Below are 14,805 nucleotides of genomic sequence, written 5' to 3'. Positions count from 1 at the left end.
CCTCGGTGGGGAGAGCCGGTGGATGAACCGTCCTGGGCTGAACCCGTGCTGCGAGGCCGCCCCGGTGCCCTGCTTGGCCGGGGTGTGGGTGCAGGAGGGCCCTGCGTCCGTGGGCCCTGCATCCAGTGCTCAGGCCGTTGTCCGTCCGGCTGTCGGGGTCTCAGCCCCCCCGGCTCAGCTGCTGCCCTTTGGTCACGGTGGGTGAGCCAGGCTTTGCCTCTCCGCTTGGGAAACGTGACTGCAGCAAGCTGTCAGCCTGTGGCAAGTGGGGCATCTCCTGCTCGTAAAGAGGAGGTGAAGGCAGAGTTTGGTGGGGACTCAGATCTGGTGGAGTGTAGGTTGGAAAAATTCCCACATGACAGACTTCTTCGACTCCTTACAGCAGCACTGGTTCTCACCTAGGAGCTGTTGGACTGACATAGCGTGTGTGTGTGTTTGTTTTTTAAAGGCTGACGTTTAGAAAATGTAAGAGATCTGTCAGCAGTGCCACTTTCGTGAAGTTAGGATGAGCCCATGACTCACCGTGTCTTAGACTGGTTTTTGAGATTGGCCTGGTTTAACTTGTTTAAAGAGTTTTATTTATTCTTCTCGCAAAACAAGTCATCAGGGAAATTCAGGTGCTCTTTTCTCCTACAGTATCCATTCACTTACGGATTTTTCCAAGTTTCTGTTCTGCTAGGGTAAAGAGTTCGCAGAGCAGCGGGTCGGGTTCCCCCTCTCTCCGGTACAGGTGCAGCAGAGCCTTTTAGTTCAGAGACTCAGTTTCTGCATGAGTCCCTTGCCTTGCTGGTGGTGACATCCTCAGGGCTGTGTGATGGAGGGAGCCAGGTCCCCCTGTTTTGTTTGGAGGGGGTGCAAGATCTTCTCAAATACAGTCATTACACCTTGTCTTGTTGCAGGTTGGTCTTCAGTAAGAATGGTGGTGTGGAGGAGATGAAAGGGGGAAAACTGCCCATAAAAATTCTTCAGCTGCGTTGACAGTCTTAGCAAATCTAACCTGCTTTTTTAGTGGGGTGGGAACTAGCTTCTTGGGCTGCTAGGACAGACAAATGTCACTGCTAGGTTACAGCGGGACTCTGCGTGTCCTTCGGGTGGCTGGGGGCTTTCCCAGTGTGGGAGACTGGCCGTGAGCTGTCAGCTGAGCTGTGGCTGTGGTACCATGGGCACCGCTGGCAATTTTCTTACAGCTCAGAGTCTGCACCTGATTTCTGTTGGTATTTAGGATTTTAGATACAGACCGGATTAATTATAACCACCACATGCAATGAGCATTAAACTGCTTCTTTCAAATCATCTGTTGTTTCTGTACTGCTGTAATTACCTGGACTGGAATTTAATGGTGTGTTGGGTTTCAGCCAGCGTGCTTGCCAAGGTAACCCTGCCACACACGTGACGTTGGGTTTGTACGTTTTGCACGCACCCTGGAAGGGGTCTCCTGACCCAGGTGCTGCCAAAGAGCATTCCATGGGTGGTACCTCCCTTGTAAAACCGAACAGCTAATGCTTTCGACCAGCTGATTGAAGAAAAATATTGGTATTTCCTTTAAAGGCTTTGGATACGGTTAGATGTTTGTCAATTAACTTTCTGTTGCATTTGCTTGTGCTCTTTCTGAAAGCATACTGGCTTTAGGCTGGACCTTCCTCTTCACTTTCTTCAGGTTTATCTAACAAGGATCCTCTTGACTTTGGGAAGGGAGAAGAGCTGTTCAAGTTCAAGATGATTCTAAGCAGAAGAGGAGGTCAGGAACACTTCTAAGCTGGAGACTGAAGGAAGGTTCCAGACCACCGGAACAGTAAGGGCTGTTAGGATGGCACCCCGCACCCCTTCTTCAGATCAAATGTGTTGAGAAGGACACTGTTCCTTCTGGTCCTACAGTCCTAAGTGTGTTTGTCTTGGGGCTCGAAGGATTGCCCGTGACTGGTGTAAAACCTGACGGTGAAGATGACTGGAAGTGTGTGTGTGTAGTTTTATTTGATTTTGTAAAGCAAGTTGGAAATAGTACAACAAGTGCTTAGGCTAAATGGTTGCTAATTAGTTCTAACTTGACCCTGTGCTGCTGCTGAGTGCCTGGCTGGAAGAAGCCAGGTTTCCATCAGCTGTGTTCTGTGTGTGAACGTGTGCGCTGGCGCTCTCCTGGCTGCTCAGAGGGCCTCTGAAAGGCTGGAAGTGCGGTGAGGGAGCGTTACCTGAGGTTACCTGTCTGCTGGAGTCTCGCGCGGCACTGAGGGATGTCCATCACCTTTTGCGTTCTTTCCCTCCGAGTCTCTGGTTTAAGCAGATCTTGGCTTACTGCGGGTGTCTGGGTGAGCTGCTGTGGCTCTGGTCAGCTGCTGTCCATGGCTGGCATCAGTTCGAAGGATGTGGGTTTGCATTCTGGAGCAAATACACCACCTCAGAGGAAGGCCATGTTGTGCCAGGAAATAAGCATAAAATACAGATATCCTGGCTGTAATTTAGGGAGTACGTCAGCCTGCCTGGGAAAAGGCATACAACTGCTTTACCAGGTCCTACGAAGTGCTGGCACCTTGTTGAGTCACAGCTGGTTGCCAGTGTGGTGGTGAATATTTAGTTCTCGTTTATTGACTTCTGATGTGGTTATTGCTGTGTCAGTCACGTGCTCCCTGGAGGATTGAGCAGGTTGTTGTTGAATCCACCTTGGTCTTTATAAGCCAGAGTCCCTAATGAGGCATTTGTTTAACAGCTTTGTCACAACCAGTATGCAGTTCTGTAGTTAAAAGTCCTCTGAAAATGCCCTGCTTATTCCTCCAAGGCTCTGGGTAGGGACCATCTGCATTTCCCCTCCTGCATCTTGGGGCAGGGGCTGCTGAAGTGCTGTAAGACAACACCCGATTCCCTTCTCTAATACCTCTTCGCTGGTGCCTTTCAACCTTTCTTGCTTTATGGAGACTGCTGGTGTTGTAGATGCCTGACCAGTTGGGAGCGGGTTGGAGGAGGGCCTGGTTTGTACAGAAGAATTAGTACCTCCATGAAACGGGCCAAAAATGGGTAGTTGCAAGGAACAGTCTTGATCTTTGCTGTGCTTCAGTGCTTGAAGCAGTAAAACGGTCCGTGTTCTCGCATGCAGTCTCAGGATGCCCCTATTGCTTTAGCAACCAGTGAGCAATGCACCAGTGCTTTCTGCAGCTCCTTCGTCAGCTCGTCTCGTGTTCCAGGGAGCTCATCTGCAGTGTGGAGCAACACAGGGAGCACGTGCCCTTGAGATGGCTTTTCTCCTCTGGAGTAGGCTCTTGAAAGAGAATGGCAGACCCTGGCCGTTTCTGGGAGGAAGTTGGCCACCACCCCCCTGGTGACACCTGCCCTTCCTGCCTTCTCCCCAGCTACCCACGAGAACCAGAGAACCAGACTGGAGCGCTCGTGGGGCACAAGCAGTTGCTTTTGTGACTCGTTTGTTGCTGGATTGTATTTAACCCAGCTCAGAGCCACGCTCCTGTTTGCTACCTGGTCACTTTTGGTCGCCCCGCAGGGATGGGCTATGGGGAAGGTGAGTTGGCCTCATCCAGCCGTGGTGCTGGTCCTGGCTCAGGCTGTGTCTAGGACTGTGCTGTCAGCCCGTCCCTCAGCATGCCGCCGTGGTAGGTGTCTGGCTGAGTAATTAATAAGGATTCAGTTTCTGCTGCTTCACTGGTAATTCTAATAATGGTGAGAAGCCTAAATGGACATGTAATTGCTTTCCATTAATGAAGATTGTCCAAAACAGCCCTTGTTTTCATGGGGCTGCAGTTGTGTTGCTGGCTCTGTGCTCCTGCCCGTTGCAGGTGGTATGTTCCCTGCCCCCGTGTCACTCGTGCATCACATCCGCGTGTTGGTTTGTGTGGCCACCGGGCTAGGATGCTGGCTCTGGGAAACCATGACTTAGGGAGCAGGCTGGTGCTTAGCGCTGGTGCGTTATGCCAGTAAAACCCCTGCACCATCCCGGACTGAACGTGAAGCAGTTAGCTGCTGTTTGATACCTTGGAGAAGCCTTGGGTTCCCGTTTGGTTTTGCAGGGGATGAATCAACGAGTTCTTGGCCGTTCTGGGTGACCCAGTGGGCTTTTTTCCAGCCACCGTAACGTTTTCCACCACAACAATCTCTTACACCTGCTACCTAAGGTAGTGGGCACTCACGTAGGGTACTTAATCTGCTTCAGCGGTGTCACCCGTTCGTATTCTTTTATCTAATGCTCTCCAGTGTTTTGTCCTGGTTACTCTGGGGAAGTAAAGTCAAAAACACATTTTTTCTTTGCTGTGGTTTCTTACCGTGTTTCCTCCTTGGTTATTTGTGAATGATTCTTTCCTTGTGAGTTGCTGTGTTTTCCTGGAGGATTTCTGATTGGAGCAGTTCTGTGGAGGATCAATCCAAAGATTTTTTTGCTTTTCTTTTTTTTCCTGCCAAAGAGGATGGTGCTTAGCATCCCCCTTGTGTCCTTCGCGACAGGGCTCTGTGTAAAGCTGGCCTTGCAACACCTGCGTAAGGTAGGTCAAGGTTGGTTTATGGACAGGGGGACGTGCGAGAGCAGGGTTCAAGAGGCATGGTAGTCTGTCTGAAAGCCTACAGCTGTCTAGAGTTGGAAATAGAACCTAGAGGTGGAGCTGCAGCAGGATTTTAATGCATAGAAAATATATACAAGCCTTTCAGAGACCTAAAAAATCCTGTATCTTGTGGGGACATCACAGTGACCAGAAAAGAGGACATCCCATTTTTTCATTCTTGAAGTTTCTCTGTCCTTGTAGTCCTTGGTGTGATGTTTACAGAGTGTTTTGTCTCCAGCTTGGGCAAACTCGGAGTTGCTTGTGACGGGTTGAGAGGAGTAATGCATAACTGTGGTCTTACCTTAGCGTGGTGTTCTAGCAGCTGATTTCTGAAAGCTTGCAATAGAATATCTTTCTGTAGCTGCTAAAAACTGTGTTACAAATTTGTGAAGACAGTTTGCTGCAGTCTCTGTTAGTTTTGCTGTTCAGACCTCGTGTCCGCGGCCGCTGGTGTACCTGTAGCAGCACTGGGAGTGCAGGGATGTTGTGCCCCGCAGTGGATTCCCCTCTGAGCTCCTCAAAGTGATTTTTCTCATGCTCTTTGTGACTAACTACACTGACTATGGTTCTTGTTTGCTTGTGAAGGAAGCACCTCTGGGAGGAAAAACTGCACGCTGCAGGAGGTGACTTGGGAAGATGAAGGGAGCCTTCCGTCTGAGCGTGGAGTTGAAGCTGTGGTTTCCAGTTAGGGGCTGCTCTGTTGTGGGGAGTAGCACAGTCTGTTTGTGAGAAATCCTCACCATTTGTTAGAGATCTCAAAAGCAGTTCTACATGGAGCACAGACAGTGCAGCAGGTGCCTTGAACATGCTAGTTGTGCATCTTGGTGGTGTTCCAGTTGTACGAGAGAGACATTTTCATCCCAAGGTGCTGGAGGGGCTGCCGGGCGATGCTCTCCCAGAGAGCTGGCTCCCCGCACGCGTGGGGTTTCGGTGGTGGCGAGCAGTCCTTGCCTGCTGGACCTCTGCATCCTCTGCACCTGGGATGCAGACCTTCTGCAAAAAAACCTCTGCTCTGAATTTGTGCAATATAGGTTTACAGAGGTGAGTCAAGCCCCAGGATGTCTCGTCCATGGGATGCGAGGGAGCTGTCTGCCTCTGATCCCAGAGAATCAGCTGCTGGGGTTCTGCAGCAGCCTGCACAAGTGTTGTCTTTACAGTTAATTGATGAAATGTTCCAAACCACAATCCTACTTAACCCACGTAAAATGTGAAATTTATTCCTAAACTCCAGTGTTCATCATGCTTTTCTGAACCCGAATATAAGCATAAACCACCACGATATATCTTGGGTGGAGAGGCTGTACCAAGCCAGCTGTGCTTGGAGATTATATGCAGATTAGCTTTTTAATTTGTTGCTGCTGGGAGGGGTGGGAAAAGATATCCTGTCATTTGCAGCACCTACATTTTGTTATGCTGATTGTGTAGGGCAGATTCTAGGTAGATTCTGGACCTGCACTGAAACTGGCTGTTGCATCTGGAAAGAAGGATGTGCTTCTATACTGTAAACATCTGGATGCTTGTAAGCTGAGCTCAGCAATAGCTGAGCACTGCCATCGCCGTGAAAGCACTCCCATCTGTGCAGGGTAAGAAGAGCCTTTCTTGGAGCATAAAGGAAAAAAGCCTTAATGGAAAAACAGAGCTGTTGATGAGAGCCCTTCCATTTCAGAGTAAATCATGCCTACTGCTAGCTGGGGGGACTGCAGATCCTTCCGTAATGCCTCCATAACCATTCGGATGATTAGTTGCTGCTTCTGTAATGACTCGTTTTGAAACCAGTTTTATGCTGTGTAGGCATTGCACCTGGGGAAGAGAATGTACCTTTGGCTCAGTCCTTTCATCACACACATGAAAAACCCCCACTGGGAAACTTCAAGGGAGATGGCTTGGGTGGAGCTTTTTATTTTAGTTCTCTCCTGATACTTCTCTGAAGTTTAACGCCGTGTGGTTCGTATCTGAGAGTGAAGTCTTTCTAGGAAGGAGCAACTTTTGTGATACTCTCATACATCTGAATCGATGCGACTGACTGCAGAATCTCAGGGGTCTTGCACATGCTTCATCTCCTGAAATTTGAACTGTAGTGCGTCACCTTAACGATGAATGAAACAATCCTGTGGTGAAGCTTTCAGAGCTGAGGTTGAGTTTAGTTTAGGGGTTGTCTCTTACAGGCACCCATGTTTCTGCATTTAGAACTGTCAGAGTTATTAATTAAATTCAGCATCAAGGCATATGGTCTCTCGCACTCACAGGGAAGGTTTTGTGTGGGTTTTTGTGTGGATACGGGGGTGAAAGAAGGGAGGGGAGGCAGGCTGTGCCCGACGGGAGCCCCTCTGGCTGTGCAGGGTGTTGCAGGGACGGAAGCCCCATCCTTCTCTGAGCAGGTCGAGGGTGTTTGTGGGACTGGACTTCACACTGGAAGGTGGAGAAAAGAGGAATAATTCATCATAATTGAGCAGTATTGGAAAGAGCTGACTCTTACTGCCAGCTTACTGTCCCTTCTCTGGAAAACAAGTTAAAATGGAATTATTTCTACTGGAATGATTTGTTCTAGGGTTGGTTTTTCCCCCTGCTTCTACTGTTGGCAGTGGCCATCAATAGTACAGGGAAGGAGTGAACTAGCAAGTATTCTCTGTCTTGTGCTCTTTTATACTGTGAATTAAAAACTGCACAGACCGGCTGTTCTCTGGGAAGCACTCATTTAGAGATCTTTTTTCATTCCCTTGTTTTTTTTTTTGTTTTTGTTTTTGTTTTTTTTTTTTTTTTTCTCTAGGAAACTACTTTGCAAGTCACTTCTTTATGGGAGGTGAGAAGTTTGACACCCCTCACCCTGAGGGCTACCTTTTTGGCGAGAACATGGATCTGAACTTCCTCGGGAATAGACCTGTTCAGGCAAGTTCCTATATGCTGTCTATTTTACCCTTTTGTTTTCTGCCTGTTTGGAAAATCTTGTGTGTAGGGCTTGTAGAAGAGGATAGCACAGATTTAAGAGACACTCGCTACTGGAGGAGCATCATTCCAGTCTGAGCTGCAAGAGCGTTTTCCCACCCCATGTCCCAGCTTGCTAGCTGCCATAGCTGATGAGATGCAAGCAGAGTTCTTCTAAGAAGCAGTCTTCACCTTCCAGGCTTATTTTCACTTCGGGCAGAATTAAGAAGTAGTAGGAGAAGAAGGGCAGGGACTCAGGAGCCCAGATTTTGGGACTAATTCCGATTGCTTGCCTGAGCAAGTGTAAAACATGCTACAGAGAGGAGAAGGCTGGGAAGCGGATCCACTCGCAGAGCCTGAACTTCACAGGGCTCCTGGGCACGTTGGGTGGAGTCCAGCCAGTGTTCAGTGTGTGCTGTTCTCTGTGCAGACGAGTGCCTGCTGGGTACAGGGCAGTGCTAAGACAAGTTTTGATATTTGGTGATTTTTGTTTGCTTTGTATCCTAGGTGGGATGCTCAGAAGGTCTCTCCTTTAGTTTTCCCAACTGGAACATGGACGTATTTCTGGGCTCAGAGGTGTCTTATGAGATGAGAAAAGCTACCTGCTTGAGTGATTGGCTTGTTCTTTTGTTGTGAACAGGGAGTAGCACTGTTGTGAGGGACAGACAGGAATTTTATGCAAGTGTTATGTTTTGGATTTCTCTTGCATCTCAGAACTGCTTAAGAAGAACCAAAAGGTAATAGAGAGGGAGCAATTTGGAGATGTTTTCAGAGTGCTGGAGAGGAAAGGGAAGAGAGCTGCTTGCTTTGCCAGCCATCTTCCTAGTTGTTTCTGCAGCTTCAAAACATGAAAATGAAAAATTGATGTCATGGTTCTCATCTTCAGAAAAGCTATGACTTAGTTAATTCAGAGGCAGAGGCAATCTGTTTCACAGATGGGGGAAACTGAGGCAAGATGACTCAGTGTTTGAATTTGGACTGGTGAAAAGCATGTTCTGCTTTCTGAGTTGTCCTCAGGCTGTGCCATTGGTGTTCTCAGCACCACAGTTCGTTATCAGGACTCTCTGGGGGGGAGGACAAGTGAGAACCTGGATTGCCCCTGTTCCAGCAGGAAGTGCAGATGAGCAACAGAATTAGGAAGGAGGGACTTTACATTGGAATTGTCTGGACATAACAGTGCTCTGCCGGCATGGGCGTGCTCACCACATACCCCACACCGTGTCTGCATGCAGGGCCGGTGCAGGACAGTTAAAAGCTGACCATTTCTTTGCTCTGCACCTAGCAGCTGCACAGCTCTCCAGCAAAAGGAGGAGATGCAGCTGTTAGCTAAATACCCCATGTGCCTGCGGCTGTGGGGACTAACTTTGCAGAGTTAAACTGACTGCATGTCTCAGCTTGGGTTTACTTGTAGACATCCTGGCACTGAATTTCCTCATTTCTTCAGAGGGGAGTGGGTGAGAATGCTATTAACACAGTAGGACGATTGCCAAATAGGTTTAAGAGAGGAAGGCTGTCGTGGTATATGGTTTGCCTATGTAAAGTTAACGCCCTTTGGCAGCTCTGATTAATCTTCAAGGAAAAAACCACTTGAATATGGAGCAGCAAAACTGCTTTCTGGAAGAGGGCCAAGTTCTCACTTTGGAGTAACTGAGGTCTTGACTGCTCTGTGTAGAGCAGTGCTACCAACCACAGTACCCAGCAGCCGGGGAGCAAGGGAAGTGGCTGCTGCTGCCCTGTGAATTCTCTGCTGCCTGTGGCTGTGGCACGGGGTCTCTGTGCCGTTCTCATGTCGGTCAGGAAACAGCACCTTTTTCCTTCGGGCTCTGGCTTTTGCCGCACCAATACGTTTCTTTGGTCTGAGGGGACAACGCTGAAGGATTGTGTCCTGGAGCTGCCCTGATGTTCAGCTGCAGCAGCGGTTGGCTGCTGGTTTAGCGGACGTTTCTAAGAAAACACGTATATTGGCAGTCCCTGGTACTTGTGTTCCTTGTTGGTCACTCTCTCTACACCTCTGCAGGGCTCCTCGTAGATGTATGTTTGAAGGACCCCAACTCCGATGAGGCTGCTTGGTGGCACTGTTGGTGGGTCATTCGGAGCACCCTGCTGCCTGCAAACCTGTCCCGTCGCTCTGCACCTTTGTGTCATGCCATTGCTCCGACTTGGAGCGTGCCTGTGTTTTCATTCTGAGCACTTGCCAAACTTCGCAGTTGAGTGAGGGGATGTTTCAGCTTCAGACTTCCCCGAGCAAATGGGAGATCTGGCAGGCAGGTCTGTAGCTGTACAGGCTGTGGTCACCCCAGTAAGCAGTTTCCTTTGCATTTCTTGCTGGAGACTCTGTGATCAGTAAAGAGAATTACAGTCTGAAGCATTACCATGCTCTAAATAAAGGACAATCCGTGAGAGAAGGTCTTTTGACGGTAGGATAGAATGAGGCCCCCCAGCCCTGTCTCCTTTTCTTTTCCAGAACATTTGTCCCATTGTTTCAGAGTAAAAGAGTTTTCCCCCAGTAATCCAGAGCTTCGGCATACTGATTAGCAGTCAAGTCACTGTTTGCTTGCTGTAACACACATGAAAGAGCTGCATTTCTTCTGCTCAAGCTGGAGGTAGTTTCTTTAGTGGAAATAAAAGCTTGTGAGAGCAAGGCTTTCCAGACTGAGAGTTCAGGGGGCAGAAAAAGAGCTTGTGAAAATGCCCTTTCTTAAAGTGTGTACTCCCAATGTGAGCTATTGCTGGGCAGAGCAGGATTTTCACCCTGAAACATGCTTGATTTGTCTGTAAATAGAATTCTCTATTACTCTTCCTTTTGGCTGTTGTACTGAGTACCCTTCGATGTTGGTGTTTCTTGGTTTGGGTAAATTGTATGTCAGGTAACACGCTGCTACCTTTTATAGTGTAATAATAGAAGAATTATTTGCCTTTTTGTTCCAGTTTCCCTATGTAACTCCAGCTCCACATGAGCCTGTGAAGACACTGAGAAGTTTGGTGAATATCCGCAAAGACTCTCTCCGTCTTGTGAGGTACTGTCATTGCCTGAACCATTCATTTTACTCGACCCAGTGATCTGGTATCCAGAACCAAACTATATTTGATAAGGTTTTGGGGAGATAGGTGAATTCCAGATCCTTGTTGGTACACATGTGCAAAGGGTTCTGTGTTCCCTTGTGATCAGAGCTTTCAGGTCATTTATGTGCTCCTTATCCCTAGATTTGAGAAATCTGTGTTTCCATACAGGACCAGTGATGTGTCTGTCCCTACAGGAGACTAGAGTGGTAAACAAAACCATGAAATCATTAGCATGGATGGAAGATATTAGTCAGGCCAGTAAACCCTACAGACAGATTCCTTTGTGCAAAGAGAAGCCAGAAAATAGCTGATCCTGGTGCAGGTCACAGGGCAGGATGACTGATTGGTCTTGAGTGAAACTTCCTCAGGTTTCTCCTGCTGCCAAGATAAAGTTTGCTCCTAGTGTTATGCGTTTGTTGCAATGGCTTGTGTCCCATGCAGAAGGGAAGGAGGTCTGGGTAATCATGGAGGTCTGTTACCTTTCACTGCTCTACACTGAGATCTAACACAGCACTGGCTGGATTAAACGCAATGGCTAACGCTTTGACCCATGGCTGCCCTCTTCCAAACAGCTGGCTGAAGTACAGGGGCCCAGCATACAGTGCTTTGTTTTGGTCTGAGTGACCGGGCAGATGTCCAGGCAGAGCATTTCTCAAAGACTCTGGAGTCTCTCTAAATTCTGCGTTACAAGTGCAGGGCTGGAGTACTGGCAGAAGGCCAGCTTCAACTCCTGGCCAAGGTGGTTCTGAGAGCATGGTGTAACGTGAGTACTTTGAGTCATAACCACACGAAACCCTCCGTTTCTTTTTATCTCAAAAATGAAGGTTGGTTTTGTTTTGTTTTGTTTTTAAATGAGCAATACCCGTGGTTTCAAAACTGATTGAACAGGAAAAGAGAGAAGAACTTACGGAATAGTAACCATTGGTGAACTGCTCTGAATGCTGTCTGGCTTTTTCAGCTAAAGGGTGAAGTATTTCTCTAGGAAAAGTCTTGCTTTCCTCCCAGACTCGCCGTGGAAAGGGTATTGCATTTCCCTTTCAGACAACCACGTAAACAGCGTAACATCTCTGAGAAGCCGAATGGGAAGTGGCTTTCTCGCTGGAAGAGAGCTTGCTGTGAGAAGAGGATTCGGTGGGGTTTAGCGTGTACAGTTCTGTCACTGTGCTTTCTGTGGTTGCCTGTCCTGTGCCTGAAGCAGAGTTGCAGCTCTGGACTATTTGAAATACAGCGTCCATGCACCTTGACGGTGTGTAGGTTTGCATCCTTCTAATTCCCAGTACCGTTGGTTCTTTCTCTGCCTCATGAGCTCTCCAGGCTTTTGTGCTGTGGTGTTAGTGCTGACGACAACACCGCCAACATTATTGTATTTGATTTTATACTGATGGAGACCCAAAATGAGATTTTAATTGCCAGTCTCCAAGGGCACATTCTGTCTCGTGCTTTTCTACTGTTCTGGACTAGAGGTTTTTCCTTTCTCCCTCTGTGCACCTAAAGACACTTTGTGCCCTCTCCAGCTTGGCTCATTCGCAGCCAGTGGTTGAGGCTTACGCATTTTCCAGAACTAGTTAAAGTTTAATTTACTACCTCCTCCACCAAATAAAATGATGCTGAGCTGAGTGTCTAAGTGTAAGGTAGGCTCTGATGGTAAAGTCCTCACAGGCTTTTTGTTTTTCCTTGTGTTTAATTGAAAATTCATTGTTCACCTGTGAAGAGGGTGTTGATCCATAACGTGGCATGCAGGGCTTTATGGAGGAATATGAGGAGGTTTCCACTCTGGGCTTCCTGCCCTGCTCTGACCAGACAAGATTCTGAGCTTTGCCAAATCTTGAATATTTACAGCAGCTTTGGAGAGAAGCAATAAACCTGTGGATATTGGTGTTGAAGTTCTGAGTCTTTGACACTTTGTGTGAGTGCTTGCTTCCCAGCGGGATGAGACTCCGTGAACCTCAGAGGAGAGCAGAATGGTTTTTGCTGTTAACCATTAACAGAAAGAGACTGCCTCGTGTCTGTCGTGTGTCCCTCTTTTGGCCCTGGGCTGGAAGCTTTCCTTCAGAGCTGGAGCACCTAATGGGCTGGTGCTGGCTCTGTTCTCTGACCTTGGAAGCACTTCCAGTTGCAGGAGGAAGATCACTCATGAGGCATTGTGTTTCATGGAAGAGTTGTACCCTGGGTCAGCCTTTCTGCTTCAGGCTCTGGGCTTCAGGCAGCATTGTGGGACAGAAGTGCTGAAGGAATCAGTGGCTCTGGCGGTTTGGGAATGTGTTTGAAGCAGCAGCAGTATCACGGAGAGCAGAGACACCACCAAGCATTTCGGACAAGGGCCTAAGAGGGAGGATGGCAATAGGGACCAAGGGGAGACAAGTGAGTCATTGTGAGGGAGAGAGGGGAAATCCTTTCTCTTCCCTCTCCAGCACAGCAGGGCTGACCTTGATCCTTGGGGCGGTTCATCGTGCGGTGGTGGGGGTGCTGGGACTGCTTGCTCTGCAGCCCTGAATAGCGTTGAACTGTACAGATCTCTGCAGAACCCCCAGATAGGAAAGCCTCCATTTGATGATGATCTCCCCCCATGAAAGTCAAAGCTGATAGAGATGTCAGCTGGTTCTTACTTCATTTGGTGCCTGCTCTAACACTGTTGTAATGTATATCTCACAATACTAAGCCAAGCAATACTTGGCATTTATCCTGCATGTCTACTGAGTTGTTGGTCAAACTTTTTAATATCCTCAAAGGATGAAATCGGGTTTGATTCGACCTCTTATTTCTACAAAATTGTCGTGGCTGCTGTTAATTACGTTTTTATCTTTTAATTCTTTAACAGACAAACAAAAAGGTCCAGTATTTCCATTGTTTTATCCAGAAGTGATGTCAGACCAAGTGGCCACAGCTCCCTTGGTCATCCTGCTTTGCCTTTTTCATCATAGCATTGGATCAGCTCTCTGTTCTCGAAGGTGGTCAGTCTCTTCTGCTGTATACACGTGATTGTGAAGGCTATGCGATTAATTTGTGTGCATGACCAAAGGGCACACCTGGCAGAGTCACTGGTTTCTAAATTTGTGCATGCATCTGTGGCCACCTCACCTCAACACTGTCTGTAAGGCTTGGCTAAACGTACACTGTGAACTTCAAGTGAGGTGCAGACAGAAGAGCTCTTGAACCACTCCTGAGCCACCTCCTTGTCTGCCATGTTCCTTGCAAAGAAAGAAGGAATGCAAAATGTGTGAATTTCTCTCATTACTTCCCTGAAGTTACATCCCACCGTTCCTGCACCTCAGGTGGAACATGAGATGTCTCTGCCAGTCCTTTCTTGTTCCTTGGTTCGGCTACCGGCTGGCACAGCTGCTTATGCAGTGGTTTCTCACCTGAGCTATGTGGCAGGCTGTTTTCTTAACCTCAAGCTCTGGGTGTGTTACAACAGGAAGATGTGTACACAGCCCTGCTGTGACTGTCACCATTCAGGCACGTGTACTTTGCCTCCTGCTCGAGAGATGTTCCAGGCAGACAGGGCTCTGACTCTACTTCTTCCCAGCAGATGCATCCTCCAGAATCCTTCTCTTCAGGCACTGCAGTTGGTAGTGGCCCCTCGGTGGTTTCCCAGGGCAACAGATCTATTCTAGTCTAGGTTTAACCCCCTTTCTTCCCGAAAGGCTGGAAGCACGTTCTGGGTGCTGGCAAGGAGATGCAGAGGGGAAGCTGGGAGCAGGAGGTGATCTGGGCACCCGTATGTTTTGTGGTGTTGATCGGTCACTCACGCAGGTGCCGGGCATCTCTGTTTGAATACCTGCCTATATATGCGGTGAGTGTAGGTCTGTGAAGTAGCCTTCACTGGTGCCTGCCCAGAAGTTGTGTTGGTTCTCCCCTACCCTGCTTCTTCTGGAAGAAATGGCAAGTGTGTCGTAGCCTAGATCCTTCACTGACGACTTCGGATCGATGGAGAGCGGTGCAGCAAGAGATAATTTGCAGAAGCTTGTGCTGCTGCTTTCACAACACTCATGAGCGGATTGTTGCCATCTGTGTTCTTGGGTCAGTCCAGCACAAAATGTTGAGGCTACCCCTGTGCTTTCTAGGCAGACCTGCCCTGCTGGCTAGAGTGTTTCTTGTTTGCATCCTTCAAGTGCCATGATTTTATTCTCTGAACGCAACTAGCCTGTGTGACAATACCATCTTGCTCTACACTGCACACTGTATCCAGGCTGCTGCCGATGTTCAGACTCTCAGTTCTTGGGATTTGTTGTTCTTACACTAGCATGTTGGGTGTATTCTAGTTTGATTTGCTGTTCTGACCTAGACG

The 14,805-nt window shown here is 48.3% G+C and overlaps 1 protein-coding gene across 1 annotated transcript in view; it reads left to right on the top strand.

Annotated features, from left to right (window-relative positions):
• Positions 1-7,299: 7,299 nt before the first annotated feature.
• Positions 7,300-14,805, top strand: part of MGRN1 (mahogunin ring finger 1, E3 ubiquitin protein ligase) — a gene marked incomplete at both ends in the record, with an annotated part of 44,410 nt that continues 36,904 nt past the window's right edge. The window contains 2 exons of the mRNA XM_010075066.1: positions 7,300-7,418; positions 10,383-10,471. Of these exons, the coding sequence (XP_010073368.1) occupies positions 7,300-7,418; positions 10,383-10,471 (208 nt within the window). The remainder of the gene's footprint in view (positions 7,419-10,382; positions 10,472-14,805) is intronic.

This window comes from Pterocles gutturalis, unplaced genomic scaffold (assembly GCF_000699245.1).
Source record: "Pterocles gutturalis isolate BGI_N339 unplaced genomic scaffold, ASM69924v1 scaffold6082, whole genome shotgun sequence".
In the NCBI taxonomy this organism is placed as follows: domain Eukaryota; kingdom Metazoa; phylum Chordata; class Aves; order Pterocliformes; family Pteroclidae; genus Pterocles; species Pterocles gutturalis.
The sequence above is the reverse complement of the archived record's forward strand: the minus strand, read 5'-3'. Positions and strand labels throughout refer to the sequence as shown.